The 12,387-nt window shown below is 53.6% G+C and overlaps 1 protein-coding gene across 1 annotated transcript; it reads right to left on the reverse strand.

The window, feature by feature from the left end:
* Positions 1-1,258: 1,258 nt before the first annotated feature.
* On the reverse strand, positions 1,259-11,870 carry HPD (4-hydroxyphenylpyruvate dioxygenase). The gene is made up of 14 exons (XM_036085043.2): positions 11,745-11,870; positions 11,603-11,629; positions 10,958-11,020; positions 10,496-10,600; positions 9,872-9,914; positions 9,595-9,677; positions 8,565-8,654; positions 6,955-7,058; positions 6,244-6,321; positions 5,571-5,733; positions 5,365-5,436; positions 3,893-4,015; positions 1,720-1,836; positions 1,259-1,622 (listed from the first exon to the last, which is right to left on the reverse strand). Exons 1-14 carry the CDS (start codon positions 11,745-11,747, stop codon positions 1,512-1,514), a joined length of 1,182 nt encoding a protein of 393 aa, XP_035940936.1. The 5' UTR covers positions 11,748-11,870; the 3' UTR covers positions 1,259-1,511.
* Between the last annotated feature and the right edge of the window lie 517 nt (positions 11,871-12,387).

Here is a 12,387-nt window from a genome sequence, read left to right on the forward strand (position 1 = left end):
CTGCTCTGCCCACGTCCCGTCTAAGGAGGCACCCACCACCTGGCACCAGCTGATTGTTACTGCATAGGAAGGCAAGCCCAGAACGGCCTGGTTCTTCCAAGAAGAACCAGAATCCTAGAATTTGTATGTGAAGTATCCCAACTTTCTGAAATGATGACTCACATTTGTTTAAAACTATACGGACTAAATAAAATACATCTGTGCGCCAGATTTGGCCCGTGAGCCACCAGTTTGCAACCTTCTGAGATACAGAATTTCTCTGCTTTGCATAAGCCATGGGAAAATGGAGGGAGGGTATTTTTAACTGGGGTTGTCATTGTTCCTCTGGCTTCTCACTGCTATTCTTTTCATTTCTTAAGTTCATGATCCCAGAAACCCTGACTTCTATAATCTGGGGGGGGGGAATCCCCCAATTCCCCTATTGTACCAACTTAGAATTTTTCCTTACGCTCAGATCCGCCTGCTCCGGGTTCTGAGCTGACTCACCCGCAGGAAGGGCTGGGCAAGTATCAGAAGCAGAAGAGACCCAATTTACCCCCAGTTCCTTTCTCCAGTTTTTAAAACTCGAGGGCAGAAGCTGAGGGGCTCAGAGCCACCCCCCCGTTCCTTTCTCCAGTTTTTAAAACTCGAGGGCAGAAGCTGAGGGGCTCAGAGCCGTCCCCTCACCCCCCCCACACACACCTGCTCTACTTCTCAGACCAGGAACCATGTCCCTAGGTTGCTGAGCAGGGAAGTGCCCCGAAGTTCCTTGGCTAACACCTTCCTCTCTCCGATGTCCAGAAGTTTGGGCGCAGAGCAGCAAACTTGGGGAGATATCATAAAGCCATCAGACGGGATGCTGCCAAGCGCGGTTTCACCTCAAGGCCTACTACCCTTCCTGGGTATGCTCTTTCCCCGGGTTTTTCCGTGGCTAGTTCCCAAAGGTCGTCTCTCCAGAGGGGCTTTCTCTCCACCGAAATTAGCACCCCTCCCAGTTTTACCTTCACACAATCTCATCATCACCGCTTTATCTTCATAACACTCTGTGAAATGATACTGTCTTCCCCTCTAGCGTGTCAGCCCTCTGCACCCCTTGGTTCCAGAATTCTCCCTGACCGGCGCGGTCCCACTTAGCAAAACGCCTGCACCCGGCGCCTCCCGGGCTTCGGCAGGGCTCCGAAGCAAGAACGCGGACGCCTCCTGCAGTGCTGCGGCCCCGAGCTCCCCCTGCAGGCCGAGGGGCGTCACTGCCCCAGCACGGCGCAAACACCATGACCTCTCACAGGACCCCGGTCCGCTTTATTCCGGAGGGCGGGAGCAGGGTGGGGCCCAACCGAGGGGGGCGTGGTCAGCGCCTGGGTGTACCGGGCTGGTGGGCGGGGCCTAGAGGGAGTGGCCAGTAAGGAAGGCTTGCAGTTCAGGGTCCGTGGGGTGGGTGGGCGTGTTCCAGACCTGAGGGCGTGGCCCACCGTACGCCTGCGGGTGGGCGGGGCCACGGTGGGGCCACGGTGGGGCCGCTGGGCCCTCAGGGCCTACATGCCCGGCAGGGTCCGGGTGTTCTCCAAGTCGGTGAGGTTGCCCCGCAGGTCCTGCTCCTCCTCGAAAGCCTTGAACAGTGAGTTGAAGTTGCCGGCTCCAAAACCCTGGAGCGGGAGAGAGAAGAAGGTGAGCTGCGGGTCTAGAGAAAGCCCACCGTGCTACCCTGCCTGGCTTCGGGGGCTTGTCGGGAATAGCTCGTACCTGGTGATTGTGGCGCTGGATGACTTCCAGGAAGAGCGTGGGCCGATCCTGCATGGGCTTGGTGAAGATCTGCAAGAGGTAGCCTTTCTCGTCGTAGTCTACCAGGATTTTCAGCTCCTAGGTAGGAGACAGGAGGCTGGGTTAGAGGGGCGGCTGGCCCACACTCCAATCGGGCACGGTGGAGTCTTTAGAAAGCCCGTCAGAGCTCCTGCACCCGAAAGTCAAGAAAAGATCCCATTCTCCCCCAGTTCCAGACACCTCCAAATAGATCCCTAAATTCTCCTGTTACCACCTGCCCGCCACAGTCCGTGTGTAAGCCACCGTCAAGGCTGTCCTGGATCACCCACCCCAGTGGTCTCTGCACAGGTTCCACTGCTTCCCTCTTGCCTCTTTACAATCTATCCTCCCCACAGACACCCCAAGGGATCTTTTAAAAATCAGATCATGTCGTTCCCCTGTTTACAGTCCTCCAGTGGAAATCAGAACCCTCCTATGTTACTGGTGGAATGTAAAATGCTTGCAGCCCCGGGAGAAAACTGGCGATTCCTCAAAAGGTTAAACATAGGGTTACCTATAACCTGGCAGTTCCACTCCTAGGTATAATCCCAAGAGAATTAAAAACATAGGTCCACACAAAAACTTGTATACGAATGATTACAGCAGCATTACTCACAGTAATAGCCAAAAAGCGGAAACAACCCAATGTCCATCAACTGATGAATAGATAAGAAAAATGTGATATACCCACACAATGGGCTATGATTCAGCCACAAAGAGGAAGGAAGCACTGACACCTGCTACAACCTGGATGCACCTTGCAAACATGATGCTCCGTGAGAGAAGCCAGACACAAAAGATCCCATAGTGCATGATTCCATTTATATGACAAGTTCAGAATAGGCAAATCTATAGAAACAGAAGACAGATGAATGCTTGCCTAGGACTGCAGGGAGCGGGGCGGGGGGGGGGGCGGGTAATGGAGGGACTGGGAGGTGATGAAGGGTGTGAAGTTTCAGGTGATTAAAATGTTCTAAAATTGATTTTGATGATAGCTGCACAACATAACGAATAGCTAAAAACCACTGCATGGTGCACTTTATTTTTTAAAGTTTTTAAAAAAGATTTTATTTATTTGAGAGAGAGAGAAGGAGTGGGGGGAGGGGCAGAGGGAGAGGGAGAAGTAGACTCCTTGCTGAGCAGGGAGCCCCACTGAGCAGCTGAGCTGGGAGCCCGACCTGGGGCTTGAGCCCATCCCGGGACCCCAGGATCATGACCGGAGCTGAAGGCAGACGTTCAACTGACTGAACCACCCAGGTGCCCTGAATTTAAAAGAGTGCTTTAGGGGCGCGTTGGTGTCTCAGTAGTTAAGCGTCTGCCTTCGGCTCAGGTCATGATCCCGGGGTCTTGGGATCGAGTCCCACATCGGGCTCCCTGCTCAGTGGGAAGCCTGCTTCTCCCTCTCCCACTCCCCCTGCTTGTGTTCCCTCTCTCGCTGTGTGTGTGTGTGTCTCTCTCTGCCAAAAAAAAAAAAAAACTTTAGAAGAGTGCCTTATATGTTATGTGACTTTTATATCAATAAAGCTGTTAAAAACAAAAACAAAACACCACCAAACCAAAACAAAATCCTCCAGTGGTGTCTGGCCACAGAAGAACAAAATCCAAACTCCTAAAGAGGCTATAAGAGGAATCAGCCCCTGCCTACCTCAGTGACCTAGGCCAGTCCTCAAATACTTCCTTTCATCCATTCTTGCCTTCTTTCTGTTCCTCAGACACTTGGAGCTTTCTCCTGACTCACCAGGACTGTCCTTCCCCTAGCTTCACACAGCCATCTCCCGCTGATTGTTTAGAGTTCACTGAAAAGTCAACTCCTCAGAGAGGCCCTCCCAGATCACCTCTGGTGAAGTAGCCCCAGGTCACTCTCCGTGGTAGCCTGTTTTAACTTTCTGCACAGCATCAACTCTCCGATGGTGTTTGTGTTATTATTTATTTATTTGCCTGTCATCTATCTCCCCACCAGACTGCAAGTCCCATGATCGTGGGGACCTGGTCTGGTTTTCCTTCTGTGTCCCAATGCCTAATTCAGGGTAAACGCATAGACAGTGTTTGTGAGGCAAGATGGAACTCAGGGCTCATTGTCCCCAGCTCAAACTCAAGGATCCTGCACTAGCCTCACCTCCAGGGTATCAATACTCTCCTTCACTCGGATCTTGGCCGACTTGAGTTTCTCCCGAAGTTGTTTGTAGTACGTTGGTGGAACAGCCAAGAACTCCATGCCTCTCTCTCTCAAGTGGCGAATCTGTCTCAAGGAAGGGTCAAGGTCAGTCTCCTCCTCTCTCCATGCTCAACACCCCTAGCCAGGAGGAGGCAGAGTCCCTATCCTAGTTTCCCCTGCCTGCCAGTCCCCTTGTGGGCCCAGTTAGAAGAACAGCCATCGCTCACGTTTACCGAATTCTCATCATGTGCCTGCCTCCCAAGCACTTTCCGTGTATTGCCTCATTATGTCCATGCAGTCACTTTTTGAGGTATCTGGACAATTATTATCCCCATTTCATAGCTGGGGAAACTGAGGCATCAAGAGATTAAATATCTATTCTCAACATTGTAGCCAGAGTGATTTTATTTAAAAACACAAGTCAAATCACCCCACTCCTCTGCTTACCCCACAGTGGTGTCTTGTCTCAGAGTCACATTCAAAGCCCTTACCATCTGTCCTCACTCCCACCTTCTGACCTCACCTCCTACCCCCTCGTCCTTGCTCATTCTGTTCCAGCCACACTGATGTCCTTGCTGTGCCTCCAGCCTTCCTCTGCCCTGCCTGTCGCTTCTGCTCGGGGCACGTTTCCCAGTTGTCCCCATGCTTCCCTCCTTCCAACTCTGTGTTCTCAGATGTCTCCTTCTCAATGTGGCCTTTCGTGACCGCCCTGTTTAAACGTGCAGTGTCCTTCACCCTCCCTCTCCCATTGCCCTGCTTGGTTTTCCTCCAGAGCACTCACACCATCTAGCACATGTATCTTCCTTGTTTTGTTTTCTGCCTTCACTAAAGCAGAGACTATTGTTTTGTCAGCTCATGTATCCCAAGTACCTAAAAGGGTGCCCGATACACATAGTAGGTGCCCAGTACACATCTACTGAGTGGGTGAATGAATGGGTGAAATTGCCAAGGTCATGCAGTGAATTCTTGGTTAGGCCAGGATGGAAAGGGACAGTCAGGCTCGTGTCCACTTTGATATACTGCTGCCTTAGGAATAGGCCGGTTCCACAGAGTCTGCGCATTTAACTTGGCTCAAAGGACCTAGTCAATCTTGTAGCCTAATATCCTCATTTTCAAGGTGAGGCAGCTGAAGCCCAGAGAGGGGGCTGAATCCCCCAGGGGACACACAGCAAGTCACTTGCAGAACTGGACTAGAATCCAGGCTTCCTCTTTTACTCTGGCACCTGCTACTTTTAAAGCCAGCAGGGAAAGGGAACTCTCTGGGGTGGGAATGTGCCTGCACTTGAGTGGCAGGAACCAGTAAGAGAGCCCAGTCAGCCATCTGGGCTGGCCAAGGGGGCTGAGGATTGCCACTACCCGCCCCCCACTCCCTCCTCCATTTTGGCTCTGGAGCTAGATGAAAGGTGAATTAGGACCAGGAATGAGCTTCTCACCGCTGTGATGATGTCTTGGGTCTTGAGAGCAATGTGCTGGACCCCAGCGCCCCCGTTATAGTCCACATATTCCTGGGGGAGGGAAACAAGGCAAACACGGTCATTGGCTCCTATCACCCATATTCCTGCCTCCTCAGGAGCCTTCAAAGCTCTTCCCTGCTTTCTTCTTCCCCAGCCAGGCCCCCGGAGTCCAGGGGAGGCCCCACCTGGATCTGAGATTTCTTCTTCCCTGGTGCTGGCTCATTAATGGGCATCTTGATGGACTCCTCAAAATTGGCTACCACGATGGAGCGCAGAGAGCTGTATTCTGTGTGCACCTGTGTGTCATCCACGGACCAGAACCGGTGGAACTGCAGATTCTTCAGGTACCTGTGGGGTGGCCATAAGGACACGGCTCTGTGTGCCTGCCAGGGACTGGCTCCTTGCCCCTACTTCCACCTTCCAGAATTTGGCCCCTGAGCAGCCTCCAGAAAGGAACCACCATTCACCTCATACCCACTGAACACATGTACCTTGATTCTGACAATTTTCCTTCGGGTGGACGTGAAGTGTCTTGTAACAAGATCTGTGTGGTATGGCAAGGGTCCGACCGAGAGAAGTGCCCTTTGAGAAGGGCACTTGCTTCTCATTTGCGCAAGGGCGCTGTTTGGGGTAGCGACAGACTTCCTCCAGGTCTCCCTGGACTGTGACGCCCTCAGAGGGAGGACCCGTGGGTCCCTTTGAGCCTTAAAGGCTCTGATCCTCAGGGAACAGATGACTCAGGGGCATCAAGCTAAGCTCCCTCGCCCTTCTGCTCCATTTCCCAGTCCAGTGTCTCGAGAAGAGAACTGGGGAGCGGACCTGTCTCCTTTGCAGTGAGGGGTTGGGCCAGGGACTCACCACTCGGAGGCAGACACCATCTCCTGATCAGGCTGGTTTCCCACAATGTGGTCGATCATCTCGAGACTGCAGCTAGGCCTTTCGGGGGAGGAAGCCGTCAGGAGGTGAGGAGAGGGCTACTTCCTAAACCTCCCCCTCCCCACAGTAGCCGCTCACTGTGACATAGCATGTTCTAGAGCCACCTTACTGGTGTCGACTTGCACGCTATTACTAGTCCCATTTTACAGATGGGGAACTGAGGCAGAGAGGAATAAAGTAAATACGGAGATTAAATAGCTAGAAAATGACACAGCCATAGGGCGCCTGGGGGGCTCAGTCGGTTAAGCGTCTGCCTTCGGCTCAGGTCATGATCTCAGGGTCCTGGGATTGGGCCCCGCATTGGGCTCCCTGCTCAGCGGGGAGTCTGCTTCTCCCCCTCCCTCTGCCCCTCCCTCTGGCTCATGCTCTCTCTCTCTCTGTCTCTCAAATAAATAAAATCTTTAAAAAAAATGACAGAGCCGGGGTTTGAGCCCAGGCAGTTGGTTCCAGAGCCTAGGTGCTTAACCTCTGTGTTGCCTCTTCAAGCCACCCCTTAGTGACCCTCAGGAGTCCCCCAGCAGCCTCCCAGATGCTCTGCCCCTCAGAGAAGCTCAGTCTGCATGGAGGATCAGGGCATTGCTTTCCACCACCCTCAGGACTTTCTATACCCCCCCAAGCCCGAGGGGCACTCACAGCTTGGAAAGTAGGGGGTCCACAGATGCTGGGGTCTCGAATCCAGGCAAGAACCGGCCGCTATAGTTCATCTTTTCCACCAGGGTGTGTGTGGTGTCCCCATACTATGGGTAGAAAACAACCAGGCTTGGCCCCTGTGGTCCCATCCCCGCCAAGACTGGGCCACATCTCCCGGTGCCCACACGGTTCCACCCCGGGTCTGACCCTAACTCTGTCTGTGATCTTGGGCAAGTCACTTCCCCTCTCTGAAATGAATTGCAGTCTGTCATTTGTTTGGGACTTTCTTTGACCGTCTGCCTGCCCCATGGGACCAGAATCTCTGTGAGGGCAGGGACACTGTTTTGCTCATCATGGGATCCTCAGCATCTAGGACAGTGCCTGGCTCATTGTAGGTGCTCAGTACAAATGTATTGACTAAGTGAGAATGATGAGGGCATTGGCTCAAATTATATCAAAGGGTTCTGGGGCGCCTGGCCGGCTCCACCGGTGGAGTGTGAGACTCTTAATCTCGGCGTTGTGAGTTCAAGCCCCACGTTGGGTGTAGACATTACTTAATAATAAAATCTTAAGGGGGCGCTTGGGTGGCTCAGTTGGTTAAGGAACTGGCTCTTGATTTCGGTTCAGGTCGTGATCTCAGGGTCGTGGGATCAAGCCCCGTGTTGGGCTCCCTGCTCAGCATGGAGTCTGCTGGAGATTCTCTCTCTGCCTCTCCCCACTCTCAATAAATAAATAAATAAAATCTTTAAAAAATAATCTTATTTATTTATTTTTAAAGATTTTATTTATTTACTTGACAGAGAGAGACACAGCGAGAGAGGGAACACAAGCAGGGAGAGTGGGGGAGGGAGAAGCAGGCTCCCCGCGGAGCAGGCAGCCCGATGCGGGGCTCGATCCCAGGACCCTGGGATCATGACCTGAGCCGAAGGCAGATGCTTAACGACTGAGCCACCCAGGCGCCCCAAGATCTTTTTTAAAAAAAGGTTGGTTTTTTTTTTTTTTCGATCATGTTAACAATCTTTAAGTTGTATTTAACCTTGAGGAGGTGGGACCTGTGGTCATCTCTGTATGACAGTAACACAGACTTGGGAACCTTTGCTGCGTGTCTGTGATGTACCAGGTACCGTTGTTCTAAACGCTGTGCAGGAATGATCTCACTTGAGCCTTGCAATGACCCTGGATGGGGTTATAGTTGAAGAAACGGTTAAGTAGCATTCCCAGGCCACACAGATGGTCCAGCTGCAGTCCTTGCTCATTTAAACAGAGTCCCAGAGAGGTGGAGTGCTTTGCCCAAAGTCTTCCCCAGACCCCACTCGCCCCCTTCTTCAAAGCCCTTGTCCTCAGTTTACATCCCTGTGCTGTCATTGCCACCTGCCTCCCACACTCTCCCCGTGCACAGGGGAGGAAGGGAAGCATCAGGGGGGGACTGGTAGCTCCCATCAGCCTCTGCACACTGGCCAAGCATTACAGGCAGTGAGACTTAGAGGAGAATGTCTGCTTCAAGGCACCAGGGTGGGATGGCATGAGGGAGTGGGGGTGGGGATGGGGGTGGGGATCCTGGCATCTCAGGGGAGCTGACAGCAGGAGGGCTAGGGGCACCGAAGCGAACTCACCGTCTGCAACACGGCCAATTTCACCTTCCCAAACTTATCTTGCTCTATCCAGGGCTCCCGCACGATTTTGGCGCCCTGTTCCCGGGCTTTCTGCAGAGAAGATGGGTCAGGGAGGCAGTAAGTGCTGGACCCTCCCGGAGCCCTGGCTGGCTGCCCCGTGGTCCTGCCTCGTCCTGCCACAGGCTCATCCTGCTTTCCCAGACCCAGGCAGGAACGACAGCCAGCTTCAGCTGTTGCCCCTGACACCCGTGCCTTGTGCCTGTTTGGCAGATAGGGAAACTGAGGCCCAGGCCCAGAGTTGGAGCTATGAGAGACAAACCAGGTGGGGGTGGGGGTGTGTCCCACCTCTGCTAACTCACTCTGGCCCTTCCCCTTCTCCAGTCCTCAGCTTCCCCATCTGTAAACCAGGCGGTGGGATAGAAGACCCCTCCCATTGACTGAACACCTGGTGTGCATCAGACCCTCTGCGGGGTGCCTTCCATGCACGGCTCATGCCTTTATGTAGCGAAACCTTACTGCATGGCTATGCTTATCACATGTCAGGCGTTGGTGAAGGTATTTACCAAACTCCTTCTTCCTCACAGCAACATTACAGGAAAGGTACTGTTCTTGTCTCCGTTCTATAGGTGATGAGATCTATAGGCACAGAGAAGTTAAGTCACTTGCCCAAAGTCTCACAGATAATAAGATTCAGACCTGGGCAGTGGGCCTCTGGCTTCTATGCTCTGAACCTCTAAGCTGCTTCTTGAATATGGTGTTTGGTTCAGAGTCGTGCTCAAGAAGTGGTAATTATGGTCTCAGGTCCTCTGTGTCCACCTCAGTGAGGTAGTTGCTGTGGTTGTCCCTGTTTTCCAGATGTGGAAACTGAGGCTCAGTGAGAGGGCATGCAGCTAGCAAGGGCCAGGGCATCCCTGGAACTCGGGTGTGCATCACACCAGTGTCTGGGCTCGTCACTCCAACATGGCGGGTCCTCCAGCCCTGACCGCAGGGTCCCCGTGGCAGGCAGAGGGCAGCCCCGGTGCGGGCTCACCTGCACGATGTAGTCACAGTCTTCCACCTCAAAAGCGATGTCTTTCACTCCGTCACCGTGTTTTACCAGGTGGTCGCCCATCTCTGTGGCCGGTAGGGGAGGTCATGGTGCTGGAATCATGGCTCCCTCACCTCTCTGTCAGCCTCTGGGCTCCATCTTCTTCTAGGCTGGGGAACCCTCGCTGAACCAGACCCACTCCCTTGTCCCTGAGCCCAACCACAACCCACAATAGCATGTCTTCACTTCCTGGCACCCTGAACCTCCTGGGCCTCCTCACCTTTGTTCCAGGGGTTGAGGGCGGAGGAGAAGACAAACACAATCTAAGGCAGAGAGGAGAGAGGAGGTGTAGCTGGTGGCTCAGGCCAGCATGTGGAGGTGCACCCCCATCCCTTCCTCCCCACCCACCTGTGAGACACCCCAGTGGGGCATTTGGATCAGATCGCCCCTCCCAGCCAGGAAGGACTCCTTGACCCTGGGTTCCAGCCCCTTCTCTGCCTCAGCTTCCCCTCTGAGATGAGCTGTTGCTCAGGCCCCCCCATGGGAGAGAGCCCCAGGATTCCCAGGGATCAGGGCACTAGTCAGACTTTCAGCTTTGATGTCTAAGGCCTCTGTCAACTTCTCCCAAACATCTGTGAGGCCAGAGTTGGGCGAGGCCGAGAAGGAGATGAGACTGAGGTCCCTGTGGTCTGTTGTACGAAGGGGCCAAAGGAGGTGCTGGTGGCGGCTCTCAGTTCATGCTCCCTTATCCTCGCCAGACATCCTGGGAGAGAACCAGGTGGGCCTGGGGCAAGGGCCTCCTGGTCTGCTTCACCCACAAGCACCAGAGCCCTTAGGAGACTCAGAGACCAGCAGGGGCAGAGAGGCTGGCCTGGGTGAGTGGGGTCCTGGGGTGGGGACTTACCTTGCCTTGTTTGATCACATGGCTGACTACCTCCCGGGAACCCGTCTCCAGGCCTTTGTAGGCTAGTGGTTCAAAGCCCATCTTGTTGCAGTAGAATGACGCAGCCTGAATCACAGAGTTGCCACCGGGTTCCTGAGGGCCAGCCTGGGGGACGCCCCCCCGGCTGAAGCCTCCAGTCCCCGTTGGCATGGCTGCCCTGTTGCCCCAGGGACAGAGTCCGTCCTGGGAAGAAAGGCGGCTCCCTGGCCCATTCCGACATCAGATAGGTTTCCTGCTGGGGTCCGAGGCCCTGATTGTGTAATTAGGATCTAAAGAGCGTCTGTATTTCTGGGATGGTCCCAACGCTGGCTCTGATCCTCCCCACACAGCGGCCAATCACAGGCCCAGCCAGGGAACCACCCTTGTCCAGGAGGCCCTCTGGCCCGCCCTCTGCCCACTCTAATACCTGGCCCCAGCTTTTACCTGCTTGGCGTTGCCAACCCAGAAGGTCACGGAGTGGAAATGAAGGAATCGGCCTCTCTGAGGCTGCAGGAGGAGAGAAGGGGAGAAGCTAAGTCTCTGGAAGTGGGTCTAGAAAAGTGTGGATGGAGAGGTGTCCCCTAACCACTTTCCTTGTCCCAGCCTTAATTCCAAAACTGAGAAGCCAAACACCCTGCAGCCTTGCCAAGCCTCAAAAGAGGTTTCCAATGGAGAAATCAAGCTCCTGGATGTTGGGGATCAGAAAGCCCCCTTGGGAGGCCTGCCCAGATTTCACAAAGTGGAACTGCTGTCTGCTACAGCAACACGGATTTAAGTTAGACCTTAGAAAGAACTTCCAGGGTCACCTGGCTAGCTCCATCAGTAGAGCATGCGACTCTTGATCTCGAGGTTGTGAGTTTGAGCCCCACAGTGTGGGTAGAGATTACACATTAAAAAAAAAATCTAGAAAGAACTGCTAGACAGGATTAAGAGATTAGCAGGAATTTAAGAAGAGGTAAAGTTTTTCTTCGGAGAGATGAGCCTGAGTGTGCATCCTGGACATCACATACCCGCTGAAGTTCCTTTTCTGCTCTTTGCTGACATCCCAGTCTCCCGGGGCCCTGACCCCACATTTCCCCTCCTACTTACCTTCTTTCCTTTGTCGCTGTAAGTCGTCTAAGGAGAAAGAAAAGGACAGTAAGACTTGGAAGCTCAGACACAAGGCGCTTCTGGAAGCCTCACCGCAGATCATCACTGGGGAGGCTGCCCTGCCTCCCAGGCAAGCACTTACCATGGTTGATCTTGGTCAAACTTCCTGCTCTGAGACTGGGACAAGAGGCCAGTGGAGTGCTGGACAGAAGTATTTAACACCGAGCAGATCCCACCCCTGGCCTCCTGGCCTTCCTAGGGGCGGGCGGAAGCTGACCCAACCCTGGAAGCTCCTAGGCTTGGGAGCCTCTGATCTGGCTGCAGCCTCAGTGGACAGGGTCATATTGTCAGGCCCAGAGAAGGGGAGTGACTACCCAAGGCCACTAGTCAGTGGGGCAGAGCCAAGGCACAGAGCCAAGGCCACACTCCAGGACCCCGGGTTGGCACTCTGATCTCTGCCCTCCAGAATCCAAAGTTCAGAAGTCAAGGCCAGACTGAGTGCAGTGGTGACTGCGGAATTCTTGTTTAGGGAAAATTTGACGGGGAATTAAGGACTGGTCCTGAAGCCCTGTTTGCATAGCGAGCGTGTGGTTTATAACTAGGTAAAAGGGTTGTACTCCATAGTGGTTAGAGGCATGGGTGTGGGGGTTTGAATCCTGGACCTGCTACATACTATGTGACTGGGGAGAGTCACGGACAGTCACGGACAGTCACGGAACCCCTCTGAGCCTCAGTCTCAGAGGAGTTGTAAAATGTGTAAAATGGAAGCAATAATAGTATGGTTG

The sequence above is a fragment of the Halichoerus grypus genome, chromosome 13 (assembly GCF_964656455.1).
Source record: "Halichoerus grypus chromosome 13, mHalGry1.hap1.1, whole genome shotgun sequence".
Classification (NCBI taxonomy): domain Eukaryota; kingdom Metazoa; phylum Chordata; class Mammalia; order Carnivora; family Phocidae; genus Halichoerus; species Halichoerus grypus.